At 43.4% G+C, this 17465-nt stretch overlaps 1 protein-coding gene across 1 annotated transcript; it reads right to left on the reverse strand.

Annotated features, from left to right (window-relative positions):
- Nucleotides 1–1263: 1263 nt before the first annotated feature.
- LOC110984373 (uncharacterized) lies at nt 1264–17342 on the reverse strand. Its single transcript, XM_022244516.2, has 13 exons — nt 17038–17342; nt 14886–14985; nt 10668–14682; nt 10159–10267; nt 9376–9566; nt 7888–8024; nt 6793–6861; nt 6215–6268; nt 6031–6072; nt 5491–5610; nt 4961–5062; nt 3907–4067; nt 1264–2647 (listed from the first exon to the last, which is right to left on the reverse strand). The coding sequence occupies exons 1-13, from the start codon at nt 17094–17096 to the stop codon at nt 2500–2502; spliced, it is 5307 nt and encodes a 1768-aa protein (XP_022100208.2). The 5' UTR covers nt 17097–17342; the 3' UTR covers nt 1264–2499.
- Between the last annotated feature and the right edge of the window lie 123 nt (nt 17343–17465).

The raw sequence follows: 17465 nt of genomic DNA on the forward strand, positions 1-17465 counted from the left end.
AGTGGTTAAACAGGTTTTGTTCAAAACCATGTGAACACATTATCTACTCTGCAAAATGTCAAAAAGAATAACTTACTGTTATCTGCAAAATTACAGAGTAACTTCAGAAAACAAAAATCAGCATGATGTAAATCCGAGCCCCTGGGAATGACATCCATTTAACATATTGATATTCAGATCAAGACCAATATCTGATTGTAATTTTAAACAATGTGCTAAATGGGATCTTTTCGTTTCAAAATTTTGACCTTGGCAAGACACAAAACTTGGTTTCACAATGGATTCTCACAATGGATTTCTCAAAGGCAAATTTAAGTCAGGCAGCTTCCAGAGACATGCTTACATGTGAAAGCTGAACATTGTCCTGCAAAGACGCATACTGCACTCCTTCAAGGATAGATCGCGGGGGGGTCTTACAGGCATCGTTAACAGCATTTTGATTGCTAACCTTAACAATTACATGAGATTGGTCCACGGTTTTGTATCAAAAAGTCAAGGAAAGAGTCTCCATTTTTTTACCTGAAAGGTAAAGTGCCAACAGAGCTTAAACTTCACAACAGTCTTAAGTTTGTTTATATTTCCTAGAAGTGTTAACAAAATATGAAATGTTAATGATACAGGAAAATTCTCAAAGTTTTGTTTCACACAGAGAGAAGGCTGAAGGATCCAAGGAACTATAACGTTAACATTTTAATTAAACACTTCTTGGATTTTGGGGGGTTTTCCTGGGAACCTAACAAAACCATGAAAATGTGGATGATTTAACAAGGCTTTTTAACTGAAAGAGCTGTTGATATAAAACCTGAGCCCTCTCTAGTATGCTGCCCTGATTTAAAGCCACTTAACCTGACAAAGTCCAACAGTGAACTATTTCCACTGGGGGGTAAAATTAATGTCCTGCCCAATCTGCTTGAAAATATTACATGCGGCCGAAGTGGCACCTTGGATTTTCACTGAATGTCCTGGGATTCTATGACGAGCCAAGCTACTTAAAGGGTTGGGCTGTCTTTCAGCGGGCCACTGCCTGTGCATTGATTTGGCTGCCCGACCAAAGTGACAAAATAATCTTGCATAACATTTGGTACTCAGACACTGAGGCTGGAAGGAAGGGGGGCACTACCGGGGATCAGCTAGACCTGTTCACTCACAAAACAGCAAACTTCAGCCTCACAACGAAATTTGGATGGGGAAGAATTAGGGATTCATGTGAACAGCAATTTCTTGGACATGACTTTTCATATTTTTTATCAGCGACACAAACAATTTCCTCATATTTCCTGTATTTTCCCCTTTAATATTCTTAGCTTCAATTACATCCAACTGCATGGCTGGTCCAGATGTTTCCAAAATTGCTTAGCGGTAACATTGGGGTTACTGGATTTACAAGTTGGTAAAAAGCAGTTTACAGCATCTTTACCCAATTTAAACATAACTCTGGGAAAACAGGTAACAAAAAAGGTGCTTGACATAGAATTTAGTTTAACACCAAGGCAGACCAACAGAACTACACCTGTAACTCCACTATGTATGAATGTGGGACGTTTGGAAATTCTGTGATCTTTTTCTCCTTCTAAGGGAAAAAACCACCAAAATCTTTAACAAAATGAAATAAAGTTAAATTTAGAAAGATTTGATGAGAAAGGGAAGACAGGTTCTCGTCCTCCCCTTCTTAACCATACCCCTTACCGTGTGTGTAAAATCATAATGAAATTGAAGGATTGGGGACTATTAGGGTTAATGAAGGGTACCATCAAAAATGTAAATTACATCAAAGCATAAACTGAGACAATTCCCAGGAGAATGGCAAATGAAAGATGTCACCAACATGTTTTACACAGCCTGTTACTCTCATTGACAAACAGTTGGACTTTTGCGGTTGATTGATGAAATGTTTAATCCAAAATGCTGTCTTGCTTGGAGCTGTCCGTGAACGTACATGGTGAAAGCTTGAGGAGCTCTCCTGGACGAGACATCGACTGTAATGACATTTGCTGTTCAGAGTTCACCGGTGTCACTTATAACTTTGACTTACATATACAACATTTTTGAGTAAAACGTTTATGCTCACATTAAACTCCAGACTAGGGCAGAAAGACGTGTGCTTTCAGTCCCATTAAACATGACACAACATTTAATTCTCCATCGCCTAGGCTACGATGTCATTCTATATCATCCAAAAGGTTGTCATATCTACATATAATTACACATATTTATCAGCAAAATAAATATAAACCAATTTACTCTGATAGTTAACCATCTTTTAGAATATCTCTTCAACAAATAAAACCGCCATGCTTGCAAGTAATTTTTCTGCACTTTCATCAAGACCAGCGATGGCTTTAAGTGAATAAGAAATTAGAGAATAAACAAGATTGCTTGTCTCAAAGTATTGATGGAGACAAAGCTATTGTGAAATGCAGACCTTAGATACTGCAGGTCAAACCCCACTTGCCCAAAAACAGGGGGAGGGGAGATCTATTTGATTTTTTACTTATGCAACTATCGTTTCTTCTTCCGATGTTTCTTGTGCTTCTTGCCTCTTTCTTGGCTGCCGGCATCCCCTCCCCCGTAGCTCGGGCCTCCAGCTCTGCCCCCTCTCGGATCGCCCTGATGGAACTGACGCAAGAACTCTTTCAGCATTTCTTCACTGTCGGATTAAAAAAGACAGACTGCATGAACGGTGCGGAATACTTTGCAGCTGGCCTACTTGACTCCTCGAAGGAACGCCCACTTGATCATTCACTTAAGTTCAAGATTTTTCATTCATTATCTATTTTAGTCTGTTTTTCACTTACTCCCTACCTTGATATGAATGTTTGGTCGGTTTGGTCGGTTGGTCGTTTGTTGGGGTGTTTGTTTGTTTGTTTGTTGGGGTGTTTGTTGGGGTGTTTGTTTGTTTGTTGGGGGGGGGTTGTTGGGGTTGTTTGTTTGTTTGTTTGTTTGTTGGGGTGTTTGTTTGTTTGTTGGGGTGTTGGGGGTGTTTGTTTGTTTGTTTGTTTGTTTGTTTGTTTGTTTGTTTGTTTGTTTGTTTGTTCCCTTCTGCAGTTTCCCAAAATTACCATCATCAGCAACACCTTGTTACATATACAGAGGTGCTGTCAAATTTTGGTTTCATTTTGTTAGTTCTTTTTCACAGGTAATTTTGATGACGTCTTTACAACAGCAAATGCTGGTTGTGTTGTCTGATAACCGTTTGGCTGGCGGCAGTATTTCATATGGCACTTGTCCCTGGAGTGGTGTCATTTTCAGCCGAAAACACTGACCTTTCAGTCCTTCAGAAAGTTAGACTTAAATAAGACAAATACTGACCCTAGGAGGCCATTCATTCAAGATCTATGCAACAAATCTTGCTGCATCTTGCTTTTTGGAAACTCCTAATCTCACCCGGCAATACTCGTTACAAGGTACGTCCATGGCCTATGGAAGCTTCAGGCTCCCCACACACTCAACCTGCTTTGACTAATTTGAGCCCAATGCAAGTTTGGGGACGAGTACAGTACGGTAATTTTGATGACGTCTTTACAACAGCAAATGCTGGTTGTGTTGTCTGATAACCGTTTGGCTGGCGGCAGTATTTCATATGGCACTTGTCCCTGGAGTGGTGTCATTTTCAGCCGAAAACACTGACCTTTCAGTCCTTCAGAAAGTTAGACTTAAATAAGACAAATACTGACCCTAGGAGGCCATTCATTCAAGATCTATGCAACAAATCTTGCTGCATCTTGCTTTTTGGAAACTCCTAATCTCACCCGGCAATACTCGTTACAAGGTACGTCCATGGCCTATGGAAGCTTCAGGCTCCCCACACACTCAACCTGCTTTGACTAATTTGAGCCCAATGCAAGTTTGGGGACGAGTACAGTATTCACAGTACTGACTATGTGGTAAAAAGTTGCCATCACTCACGCCATATCGTCATTGAATTCCTGTCCCCGATGGTGGCTGTGATGGTTGGTGAAGCCGTGAGCGCCAGGGGGTGGGGCTCGTTGGCGGGGGGCACTGCGGCTGCGTTGGGTCCCCACGCGGTAACGCACCTCACATGAATTGGGTTCCATGTACTTCATATCCTGTGGCACAACATGACAAGGGGGAAAAAAAGGATTTCACTTGACGTGACTGTTTGTGGAAGTTATAATTTTTGGCTTCAGAGGCCAACTCCCAAAAAGATAGACACTGGCCAGCTTTGGAAATAGAGCTACAATACATTATTATGAATTACAATATTTGAATGGTAATTCTCACTGGCACCTAAGATTTTTCAAAACTCTGAGGCGTTGCCAAGGAGCAACATTTCCAACACGAAGAAGCCACGCTTGGGACTGGTCATTCCTTTGAGGATCGATTTTGTCCATATTATGACCAGGGACTGCATGAGTGTGATAGCAGTGGTTAACAGTTACACACAGTTGTTTTTATCCTTGTATCTCTTTCACAAACTTCTGTGAAAGAGGCTGTGCATGAGTTTTGTGGGACTGGTCATTTGTCAGTGCCCTCATCAAGGGCCAGTGGGCAAGCCGAGTTTCCTCCACGTCCCAGCCAGGCCATTATCTTCAGCTTCTTGAACAAAGGTGGAATGCACCCACACCGACAAAGAAGAGATAGTGAGGCTGGTGGGAGAGTTTTTTAACAGGTCTGATATGCGTGCCTGGCAAAGACACGGAGACCACACGTCCAAACACAGATTGGTTGCGCATAAACCTGTGGATACATATGGCGACTCCCCACAAAAGGACCGTCATTGTTAAGCAAAAAACACCCCTGATCCAGATCAGAACGCATATTGAACATAGATGGGGGTAGTGCAAAAACAAATGACAGAGCTGACCACAATACATCACCCGCTATATGAAGGTTTAGACAATGTACGCGAGCGATCTTGCTGTTGCAAGCATTCTCCTACTTTTAACTTGCTGCTTTGGGGTTTTGCATTTCTAAGAAATTTTGAAAGGTTTCTTTTTACCTGACAGACTGCCCATTCCGTGATGTCGAATATCTTATCTTCCATCATTGCGTAGAAGTGCCACTTGAATCCCAAATGTGACGTTTCTACCCACACATCACCCTGGATATACAAAAACAGAACGCTCTCACACTGCACAGAGTTTTCAAAGGAATCACAGGTCTTATTCCCCTCAGTATAAACACCCGGCTCAATTGCAAAGATGAGTCAATAGACAAGTTAAGTTGACCCCGCATGGAATTATAATATAATGGCAATGACTGAAATTCTGACAGAAGATTCTGTTTCCATCTTTCAGGACCTATTTCCTGGATGCAGGAGTCCCTCTCAGAAGTGGAGATACAGAAAAACTGGTGAATTGGAAAAACTCCAAATTTACTACAAAACTGCTCATGTATATGTGTGTTCTATGCCAAGGGCTGGCTGATAAGCATTTCATGTTATGAGACCATTATCTGGTTTAAAAGTGCTTCCTCTTATTCACGCAAGGATCCCCAAACTACGAGTGACAGGAGTGATGAGCAACTCACTTCATGTGCGGGGTGTCTGAAGCCGTGCCGGCTGCAGTAGCGTGCAGAGTACGGATCTCTGTTGGTCTCGTAGCGACGGTGCTTGCCACCACAAACATCGCAGCTCAGCGTATTCAGAACCTGACCAGGTAAATATGATAAATGTCAGTATCATCTGTCTGTGTGACAAGGTTTAAGACCTAAGGGGTCCCCTCCCCTTTCCCTAAATTCCACACTTCAAATCAATCAAAGGATTCTGAACTGCAGGAAAAAATAATAAAATGCATGAATGCCACGCCCTCTGGATCACTTATTTCATTGAATTACTTGTCAGAACCTCTCTTTCCTAAGTTTACCTAGGTAGACGGCTTGTTTAGGAACTCGTTTAAAGAACTAATACTGTTTTTCAAATAAACGACAGCGTGACAGCTAGCTCTAAGTACATTAAGTATAGATCTACAGAAGTACAAATGCATCAACAGCTCCCAAAGTGAAAACAATGCAACATTTAATCTTTTAACTGGCCGTTTAAATACACGCTTTCTTATGGAAAGTAATCACCTCTTCCATTTTCTCTTCCATTTTCTTCATCAAGTCTTCCATCTGTAGTGAGAATAAAGGAAAAACCAGACAAGAGCTAATGACCTGTGCGTCCCTTCATTCAGAGGAAAGGTGTAATTCATTTCTCACTCTAAACAAACCTCTGTCACCAAAACAATATTTATTTTAAGAAAGCTTCACCTACCTCTTCGTCGAAGTGGGCGTGCTGGCTTTCCATCTCAAATTCTCTTCGTTTGACCTAAAGGTATACAAGATCCAATAAGAAATTCTTAAGTATATTCACCGAACAACTTCTAGCAGCAATCATTTTTCTCCTAAAAGCTTGTTCTCTTTCAAAATAAGCACTTTTTGGGAGAAAACCTGTTCCGGATGTCAATTGTTAATTCAATCTGAGATTTATTACTTCCCTGTAAAGTGTAAATTCAACAAACCCTAATATGAAAGAATTTAACTCACTGGCTCAGAGGTACATTTAAAGTAAACTGTTACCCCTTTGATCCAAAACATTTTCATGGCTAATTACAGAGTACCTACACCTGTGACAATGGCAAAGACCTAGACCAAGCCTTAGACACAAGATTTGGACACGGCTTACACATGCCTAAAAAGAAAGAAAAATACTGCTTGGTACCGAAAGGTATAACTGGTTTCATACCATAAAAAGATGCACTTGCATATCACTGACAGCTGTACACAGGAATTTTTGTTTGGCAACAGTTCGATCTCAGCAGTTATGTAAAAAATCTGAACTGTTGGACTTACGGGATCGGTCAGAGTCTCATACGCCTTTTGGAGGATTTGAAAGGCCTCACTAGCAGCAGGAAGGTCGTTCTGGGTGAAGTAAGAAAGAATTCCCAACAGTAATCAGCTGCACTTTAAAAGGGATTCCTATGATTAATGGAACAGCTGACTCACTGTAGCACACAATCCCTAATACGAACATGACAGGATCTACAACAATTGCTCTATTTGGACTCGAGTGTGTGCTGACAAGGGGGCTGGGTGGCATGACAACCGGGGCATTTTCAAAATTTCACTTTTGGTTCTGTCTTGAGCTCAAGGCTTGAGTTTCACGAATTAAGTCTCGTGAGCAGAGATCATCCAGCTCAATGCAGCAGCATTTTCTATTGTCAAACATTAAATGGCAAATCTTAGACTAAAGTTTGGATTATTTTCTTTTGATGTCAACAGTAAAAACTATTTGGACTGCTAATGGTGCTCAAGATTAAGGAAAAGACGGTGATGAAAGGGAGATAAAATCTACATCGATGGCTGACGACAAACATTTTCTTGGTTCCTGTGTGTTGTTCTCATTTGTTTTAATACATATCAGAATGAGTACCGAGGAAGGCATGTTTCTTCAAATGTCACAAGTGGACAAGATGGGTTCCTTGTCTCTTTGTATAAAAAGGAAAAGAAAGGGCAAGGACCAGTCTAGATGTTACAGCTTTGATCTGGTTAGTTTCTATAGGTTACTAAGACAGTGCTGTTTGCCCACTTTCACTGGAAAGTTGATACAAATGGGTGTTATCCAAACTGTGGCCCTGTCTGTCTTTGGCTTCAGTTTTAGGAATTTGTCCACACTTGAGACACTCAAACTCGACGCAGCTCCATTCCCCGTGACCCAAACTGTCTAACAGTCTCATAAGAGGTAAGATTAGTAGAAGTCTCAATTAGTTGTAAAATTTCTCGGTGGAGTCTGAGAAGAAGCCAGAACAGAGACAAAAATTGCACACAGAATCCCCATTCAGTAATCAGAGGATCAATGGGAAGTTGTAACCCTTGCACTTGGAATATATCAATGCTACAGCAGGAGAAGCAATGCTATGGCGGGAGAGGCATTAGGGGGTGACCTACCTTGTCAGGGTGCACTAGCATGCATTGCCTCCGGTAATATTTCTTGATGTCGTCTTCGCTGGCCTCTGAGCTCACGCCCAGCACTTCATAGGGATTGTCCCGGTTACAGCGTAGCAATCTCTTGATGGCTTCGCCCCCTATAACGAGATTTGAGATTGAGGCAGTTACAATGCAATTCATACAGTGACCCTTTTAACCCTAACCATCCAGGGTATTTTTACAAGAGACCTTGCCAGATGCGTCAGTTAACATCATTGTCATGGTGGTTTCCCTGTCCAGGGCATTGAGATCCATAGGTCAGTTGTCCCTATGGCCAGACGGCGTATGAGTCTGTGGCTGCAAACCAATATAGGATCTAACAGTGGCACTGTTCAATGGGACCAGCTACCACTCTCTCAACACAGGCAGTTTGTTCAGCTACTCTTGATTACCCACTGCAAGAAACTCCACCAGACTTTTGCACCTGCTGCAAGACTGCTGGTTAGTCACGGGTACCAAATGAATTTCTGTCTACCTGTAGTCTACCGTGTTGTTTTGCACACCCGAAGGGATCTGCATTTGAGGTAAAGTCATTTTTATGACAGCAGGAAGTTAAGGAATATCAACAACTATTCAGTGAGAAAGACACAATAAGTTTCTTAGCTTGACAACTAACATGCTTGAATTCTGTATGCTTTGCACATTAGGATATTTATGTGCATTGCTATTGGAGCAAGCATTTGCAATAAGCCACCTGACCAATTCTTTAATAGCCAATCAATTCCACAATTTTTATACACTGTACAATGGCAAATGATTTCAAACATAGAGGCATTGTGATGTTACTTCTACTTCTACTCTCACAGTTATGCACAGAAACCCAACACGTGAACACCAGAAAAAAACAGTCTACACTACAAACACCTGTATACAACACAGCAATAACTTTTTTTTTCCACTAGCATTACGTTCATACTTCTGTGCAAATAAACCTTGGTAAAAAGTTGGCTTTCATGTACAGTACGTACACCTTAGAGTTTACTTTCATGAACATACAGCTCAGTGGGATCTTTGCACAGGAGTTTCCAAAGCCTGGCTTCATCTCCATCGTCAACTTATTTTTATCCCACTGACTCGGAAGTTTAAGAAAATCATGTTTTCACCCAGAAGTTCATTGGACTGTATGCTACATACCATAAATATGAACCATTTTTATGTATTTATAACATTCTTGGCCAATAAATGGTTGATTTTCACAGGCAAAGCCTGATATGGAGATGGCTCCAAGGTTTGGGAAGCCCTCAAGGTGAAAGGAATCATCACATATGTACACAAAAACAAAGGCTCCATCAGGTATACGTATATGAAGCAAAATTCTGAAGATGTCGGTACATCTTAGTATTGCATCCATGCATGAGAGCAAAAATCCAAACACTGCCTCCCTCCTCCACCCCCAAAAAGTATGTCACATCCAGGTCTTTGCAATTGCTGCATGACAATCCACTTTACCTGACGTTGGTATATCAATGCTCCTCGTGGGTTCAGCTGGTGCCCGGCTACGGTTCCCATGGCTGGATGACCCCCGTGACCCTTGACCCCCAGAGGTTCCTTGATATGCCCTTCCACTGTGCCAGTTTTCTTGAAGGAGTTTTACCAGCTCTCGCAGTATGTGCCAGCTGTACTTTATGCCTACCTTAAGTCTGGGTGGAGGGGAAAAGTGAAGTCTCAATAAGGCATCTAACAACACTCCGTGACAAATCGAATATTTAAGCAACACTTTCAATTCAATGAGACTTGCATTTTCATACTTTCAAATCGGTACCTTTGTAAATATGGATAAATAATTGTACGATAAGCCTTGAACATAGGGAACAAGACCCAATTTTTACAAAGCCAGCACTTGTACATAAAATCCTTTACAAATCCAAATTCTTAATAATGGCTAACCTTGAAGTACATGTAATAATGAATACAGTGAGGGCACAGTGTGGAGAGACAGGCACAAGTCTTTCCTCTGGTCCTCCCTCCCCAACTAAAAGTGTATGCAATACAAGGATAATGGCTGATCAACTTTTTCCCCGAGTATATGAAAGCGTACATAGGCTGTAAATCCTTCCCTCCTAACCTATGCTTTGTAAGCTCGTGAAAAAGACAGAAAAATGGATGAACCTTTGGCACACCATGCTGCTGCCACTATTCAATTCTTTTAATAAGCAGTTGTGACACTGTGAAATTAAATGTCAGAACACAACTGTTAGAGTGTACCAAGTGCAGTTGTACATTGGTACTTACGTGCTGTACAGACAGGCCAGGAGTATGAGAAGCAGGAAGACAGCAAAGCACAGTGCCCACCAGAGGCCTCGACCAATGGCTCTTGTCCACTTGTACCAAGGGTCAACATCTTCATTGTGAGACATGAAAAAATTATAGTTTATTATATGTGGGTTTTTCCGTGAGTTGGGACGAGTTTTGGGACATTTGGACACATTTGTGCACAGGAAATTTGGGGCCGAATTGCCACTCGTAACGTTGGCTGCATGTGACTCTTCTGGTTCTGGAAACTTTCTGAGCATTTTGAAAGTATTAAGCATCACATATTTCAGAAAAAGTACTCCTAAACGCAAGGATACCACACAGTTTGCAGCGATTTGGGTGACAACTTTCCCTTTTTGTACCATTTTCCCCAAATATACAGCAGAAAATAAGATCTCTTCAAACACTAAACACTTTTCTCAATTTCGTTACGTCTGAAATCTCAGTGTGCTTGAAATTTTACTAAATGGTGCCAAAGGGTTCTGTACCATCGATGTCAATATTGTCTGTTGTTGCTCCCGCCGGTGACGTCCCTTCTTTTTTTCTGTCCTTAGGTCTCGTTCCAGCATCGTCCTCTCGGGCACAAGGGGCAGCCCTTGCTGCTGAAGCCCGAGTTGAGGACTGTTGTCTGGGACCTTGAGCAGTGCCCGGCCGGGAAGACTTGGATGCGGAGTCACTTGCTGGCCTTCCAGGTTGAGATGCCCTGGAGGTGCTTCCCTCTGCTCGTCTTTGCTGGTGTGGATGGCTATTGGCAGCCACACCTGAGTCTGGTCTCGTCTTGGACTCCATGGGCCGTGGCTTGCTGGACTCTTTTGCTCTTACATCAGGTTCTGCAGATGGCACCTCGTTGGAACTACCCCTAGTTCTACTAAACCCATCCCGATTCCTGTCGTCTTTGGGAGCACTTCTGAAGTTCAAGCCCGAGTCCTGTGAATGGGTGGAAGCTGTATCTGGTGTTGGTTCTGGATGTCTGCCTGATGATGGACATTGCGATTTTTTATTCCCTAGGCCTCTTGTTGAAAATGTACTCTCTGAAGGAACTTCGGAGGTCACTGCTTCAGATTTTAGTCTAGGTTCTTCGCATGTATGCTGTGACACATTCACTTTTGTCGGTCTGTCTCCCGGGTTCTGAACGGACTCAGCATCAGATTGTCTACCACTCTTGGAATCAGCACTTGAAAAGGTTCTATTATGGGCAGTTTCTGTTGAGGCTGCTGGGTCAGACTTCTTCACAGCATCCATAGCTCTTTTTGCATTCTGGTCCCGCCAGGCAACATAGGAATAGCTTGTACCTGAATTCAGAGGCAGGTCTTTTGTTTGGCTGATTCTCTTGGATGTTGAGTTATCACTCGGCTTGAGGGTGGACGAATTACAACCAGCTCCTCTGGCAGATGCCCTTGGATTACAATGCGACTCTTTCGTTTCAGATGAAGAGGTTGAAGAAGGCCATTTGTCCTTATCACTGGACGAATTGGCATCGCATCCTTTTTTTGTCACATCTTTCTTCGCATTGCTTGTTTGTTGATCAAGGGGCATTTTGTTTCCCGATTTCTTGTTTGACTGGGAACAAGACTCACCAGCACTTACTTGCCCTTTCCTGTCATCCTGGTCCTTCTTAGGAGCAGCAAATATCCTTGAAGGCTCCCAAAAAGGCTTGGCAGGTTGTGCTGATTTCAACTTGGTTGTTGCATCCTGCTTGTTTCCTTTACTCGATGCTTCTTGATCTTTAGGTTTGACACCACTTCCACTTGCATCTGCACTGCCAGACCTCAAGGAAGCTGCTGATGAAACCTCTACCCTGGGTTCAGGCGAACGTTTTGTAGAACCTTTATTTGTACCTTTAGATGGGGAAACATCAACTCCTCTTGAAGCAACCTTACCGGATGGTTTGACACCAATTCCAATTGCATCTGAACTGCCAGACCTCAAGGAAGCTGCAGATGAAACCTCTACCCTGGGTTCAGGCGAACGTTTTGTTGAACCTTTATTGATGCCTTTAGATGGGGAAACATCAACTCCTCTTGAAGCAACCTTACCGGATGGTTTGACACCAATTCCAATTGCATCTGCACTACCAGACCTCAAGGAAGCTGCTGATGAAACCTCTACCCTGGGTTCAGGTGAACGTTTTGTAGAACCTTTATGGATACCTTTCGATGGGGAAACATCATCTCCTCCTGAAGCTACCTTACTGGATGTCACCAAGCCTGTTGAACAGCCCTCCACCTTAGGTTCTGCAGAAAAGTTGGAAGCGCTTTTACTGGTACCTTTAGACGACGTAGCATCACGTCCAGATATCACTGAAGATGCCGAAGAGACCTCCACCTTAGGCTTCTCAAGAGGTTTAGCAAACGAGCTGCTGACATTTTCGGGTGAGGTCTTTTCCCTCTGAGGCACCGGACCAGTACCTTTGGTGAGAGGTACTTGGCAGCTTGTGCTGGCTTGGGCTGACTGAGCAGATTCTGTTGTCTTGCATTTCTCACTGCTGAGAATCTTCGATTGTCTGCCAGCAGGAGAAGTCAACCTGATGCTCGTATCTGCATGACAAACTGGTACGCTATTTTGCAGGATCCCAGCACCTAGAGTTGCCTTCACATCAACATAGGCCCCTTGCTTGGAACCACTGCACCCTTTTTCTGCTGCATTCACTCTTCCTGCCTTCATTTTTGACAGTTTCTGAACTGTTTCTGACTCAGGCAGAAGGCCTCCTTCCAAAGCGCATGCTTCTGTGTTGGAAGGCATCACAAAGTTCCTGCCACAGTTCTGAAATGCAGGGCTTTGCTCCCATGAGGTCTGCTCTGATGGGGCACCGTTGGCCCTGCCCGGGTGCTCTTGAGGGGAACTAGAGGGCATCCCAAGTGGTGCGTACATCCTCTTGATGATCTCTTCCCACTCTTCTTTTGTCATCCTTCCCGACACTTCGCTTCCTAGACTGCCTGAGCTGTCCAGCCTACTCCTCTCCATATCATCTGCCAGCCCGTCAGCTTCAGTCTCTTGCGGATCACAGCTGTACGTTTGATCCCTGGATCCAGTAGTTCTTGCATTAGTCAGGTCCTCTGGACTGCCTCCTGTTGCCTTCACACCATCCCCTTCTCTCCTACCCTTGCTTGAAAAGGCACTCTTTCTTGAGGTGTTGTATTCGCCCTTGCTCACAGCAGACTTTGTTTTGCTTTGCTTTGAACTGTCCGGCTGACCAGCACACCCACTGGGCTGTGAAGTTCTGACAAAGTCTGATGAAACAAATATCCTCTTTGGATCAAAGAAAGACTTGTCCTTCTCTTTAAAGCCCTTTGAGTGGTGTGGATTATCATTAATATGCTTTGAAAGTTTATCAGAATTGCTGTTTATGACAGACTCAGCAGTAAAAGGTGCAGTTCTTGGCTTTGAGGATGGGCTGTGGTATGAGGCATTTTTGGACACACTCTTAGTCTCATCACTTTGACAGGATCTTGCACTAGCAGACTTGGTCCTTGCAGGGTTCTGGCATTCAATGATCGATGACCGACCACTGTATTGAGAGACATCTTTGTCGGTCTGCAAAGATGTGTCTGGACTCTCCTGTTTAGGGGCAGCTGGCATCTTCTTCTTCTTTTTCTTCTTGTTCTTCCTGGGCTTACTTAAGCCAGGTGGAGGGTTTGGTACTCCGGATGCTTCATTCTTGACCATCCACTCTTCCACTTTGTCCATGTTTGACACCTCGTCAAAGCTGTCCAGGCCATAATTGGTCTCGCTGCTCGTCTCCTCTGAGCGCCAGGTGTGCGGGGAGCTCTGTCCGTGGTGCCCCTTTGAGCTGAACCTCTCTGTTGAATTGGCCATGGAGCCCCGAAGGCTGCTCTGGCTAGTGCTGCCATTGGCACCCGACCTGATATTGTTGGGAAGAGAGGCTGCTCGGCGGGGCTCCGGCGTCCAAGGTATATCACTCTGCTGGTAGCCTGAGTTCACCCAAGACATCTCCGGTTTGGGATCTGATTCGGCCGCTGGATCAGTCCATGTTCCCCACATGCCATCTTGCTGACTGGTATTACTGGCTTTAGTGTAATGCGGTCCAACATTTGTCCTACCAGTATAGGAGACATTGGTCTGTCTCTGAGAAGCTCGAGGATCGCCAAAATGGCTGTTCATGCCAAGACTCTGGAAGTCCTCTGAACGTCCCCAGTAAGGGCTGAACATGCTGTCGGCTACAGTGTTAGAGAAATACTGGGCAGCATTTCCGCTGGGCTGCTGCGGCCATGGACCTCTCACACTCCTGGCTTTGTAGTTGTTTCCGTTTAAGAAAGTAGCGCTCCCCTGAGGTCCCCCACTGTCCCAGGATTGCCTTGCTAATGAAGAGTTCCAGGAGGTGGCTGTTCCTCTTCCGTACTGCTGTTTCTGTTGCTCTCCATCTAGGAAGCTGCGCCCTGTGCCTGTCTGGTGGTGACCGTATGTGTAGGGCCCCTGGTTGGCTTGACAAAAGGAGTTTTTGGTTTCTCGAAATGAAGCATTATAAGGCTCCAGTGCTATGGCCTGCAAGAGTAAAAAAGTGATGCTCCATTTTAGGACTGATTAAAAGAGCAGAAAAAAACCAACTTTGTTTGGATGTTTAAAAAAATAGTTGTTAGTGAACATTGTTCAAAGTGGGACAAGATGTCAACAATGACGCAGAAGAATAACTACAAGGAAGATAAATCCTGATGGTGAGACTACAACAATTCCACAACGACCCTTACCTTCTCCAGCAATAATTTTGCTTGAGCAAAGTTTCCGTGGGCGTAGGATGACAAAGCTTGCTCATGCAGTCTCTCCCCCTCGGTTTGCAACACGTTCATCCTGCCACAGAAGAGTCACAAAATAAGAGCTACCATGAGCATGCAATGGAGTCTGTGTGACGTATGCAGGGTCTTTGCTGGTAACAAGTCTACCTAACGTGTACTTGGCCAACACATGTACGTGTGAAACAAGTCTGGATATCTCTCATCCGCACTGATTAGCTCATTCAGATGTACACATTTTACAGATGTTGACTGCTAGTGTTCATGTGATGCAGTGAAACCCACCCTCCTGAGGACAAGTCAAAGGAAAAATAGAATGCTCCATGGATCACCTAGAGAGGTACTTAAGTTGCACCACAGCATGAGATGGAGCCATCAGTATCTGTTTTATAACACCTCTCTCATCAATTCCGCTTGATTTCATTAATAACTGATTAATCTAATCTAAATAAAATTAAATGTAATTCTATTCAAATTAAGCATTTGTTGAAAATCCACGAGCAGTTTTCCAAAGTACCTCTAAACAGAATGTTTGCACCAAGCCCAAGCAACTGGGAAGGAAAATGAATAATACAAACACCTGTGCGCATCGGTACACAATAGTAGTTGCTTTACATACATGTATGGGGTTTGTAGCATGAGCATGTACAGTACAGTATGTGTACCCTTACATATATGTACAATGTACATGTAATTTGGGCAATATACAGAAAGATAGCAATTCACTCACAAAAATTCTGAGTATGATACAGAAAAATGAAGGATTGAAACAATGTGATGGAGCCTATCAGTATCAGTAGCCTTCAGTAACAAGGGGCCATACTAATGTATGTAGCATCAACAAGCGTCAACAAAGTGTGAACAAATTATTCAAGCACATTTATGCAATTTGTTTTTAATTTACAATATTAATTAGGCTAAAAACATATACTTGTAGGCCCTATTATATCTATCTGAAATGATATTTGAGTGTTCAAAATTGAGTGACAAAGTCGGGCATATTCGTGCAGCCCGACTGACAGCCATCTTGTTTTCACGTGGACGGCAGAGTAAAGAAAGATAGCAGCCTCCATTCATTGCGAAAAACTTGCATTTTTCTGAGTGAATCTGGAAGTGAATTCAATGTTTGTCTTACACAGTGGCAGGTCTTACAGTCTGTAAAATATGATAAACCAATTTTAAATCTTTAAGAGAGTATTTTCAAATTAACGCTTTGTTAACATTAAATAGCATGACCGGTAACAAGGCGAGCAAGGGTAACCTCTGTGTTTGTACACTCTTAGAAGAGTAGACCGCTGTTTTCATCCTGGTTTGAGTGGGGACTGACCTTTTGTGACCTATTAATGGGCAGATTTGACTGATCCCTTGATTTTGCTGTGCGCATTAGATTAGCTGCAGTAGCTGTTGATCCTGGTCAAAAATCACTGACATGTTTGTTTGACTTGAGTTACATTCCCTTATCAAATCAATCTTTACGTTTGAATTATCAAGCAAATACATGTACAATTATCATGATTACAGGAGTCCACATCCATCATGTCCATAGCATCACTTCAACATGTTCAACACTTGACACCAATGACATGAGTGAGAGATCACTGAAAAATTCTGAGTGGAAGTGGCCCCCTAGGCCTAAATCATAGTGACAATTTAAAATGCAAGCCAAAGTGATGTTTGTGTAGGGAATGCCATGATTTATACCGGTGATTCAAAATAGTGAGCCTCTACGAGTTTGCAATGCGTTGGCCAATCACATGCGCGAAATCTGTCGACCCTTCCAAAACAAGCTTTGTGTCAACAGACATGACAGATTTCGTGCATTGTGATTGGCCAATGTGTTGCAACCTCTTGGACTGTTGGAGTTGGAGGCGCACGTTTGTGAAATGCCCATAGGTTCTTCCCTCAAGCATGTCAATTCAAGCGAATATCAGGATCATTCATGCCATGACTGATGTCATGATTCAGATTACAGACACCCATGAGACACCAATCATGCCAATCATTGCCAGCACGGCTGGTGCCCGTTTGCATCGGACATGTCACATGCGCTGACCATGGCATGAGTGACATGCACGAATTTCACACCCAAAATTGGACAAAGACGGCTTACGTTGGACGCTCATTTCTCCCATCGCTGCTTCCGTAACAACTCCAATTCGTCTGTGCCATCAGCCGACACCCTCAACTGACGACAGGCCGTGCACTTTTCAACGTTCCGATCTACTGACAGCCTCCATCATGTCCGTTCCAAAATCCCCTTCACCCTCGACACACCATGTTTCACACACGTAAGTACTATGGAGACGTGCTGGCTGCAGAGTGGCATGTACATATGTACGCAAATTGGCGTTGGTCAACTCGACACTCCTGTACCAACTCGGTCCAGATATCACGCAATACTGTATCAACTCGGTATTGCTCACACGTCCATTCGGGCTGACGTCAACCCGCTGTGTTAGGTAATGGCTACATTCGCGTGGTATGACTGTGGCTGGAAATAACCAACACGTACGCCTACGCCGGTCGTAGCCAGTTGAT

The sequence above is a fragment of the Acanthaster planci genome, linkage group LG12 (assembly GCF_054643075.1).
Source record: "Acanthaster planci isolate LZ-2023a linkage group LG12, COTS_SCS, whole genome shotgun sequence".
Lineage (NCBI taxonomy): Eukaryota > Metazoa > Echinodermata > Asteroidea > Valvatida > Acanthasteridae > Acanthaster > Acanthaster planci.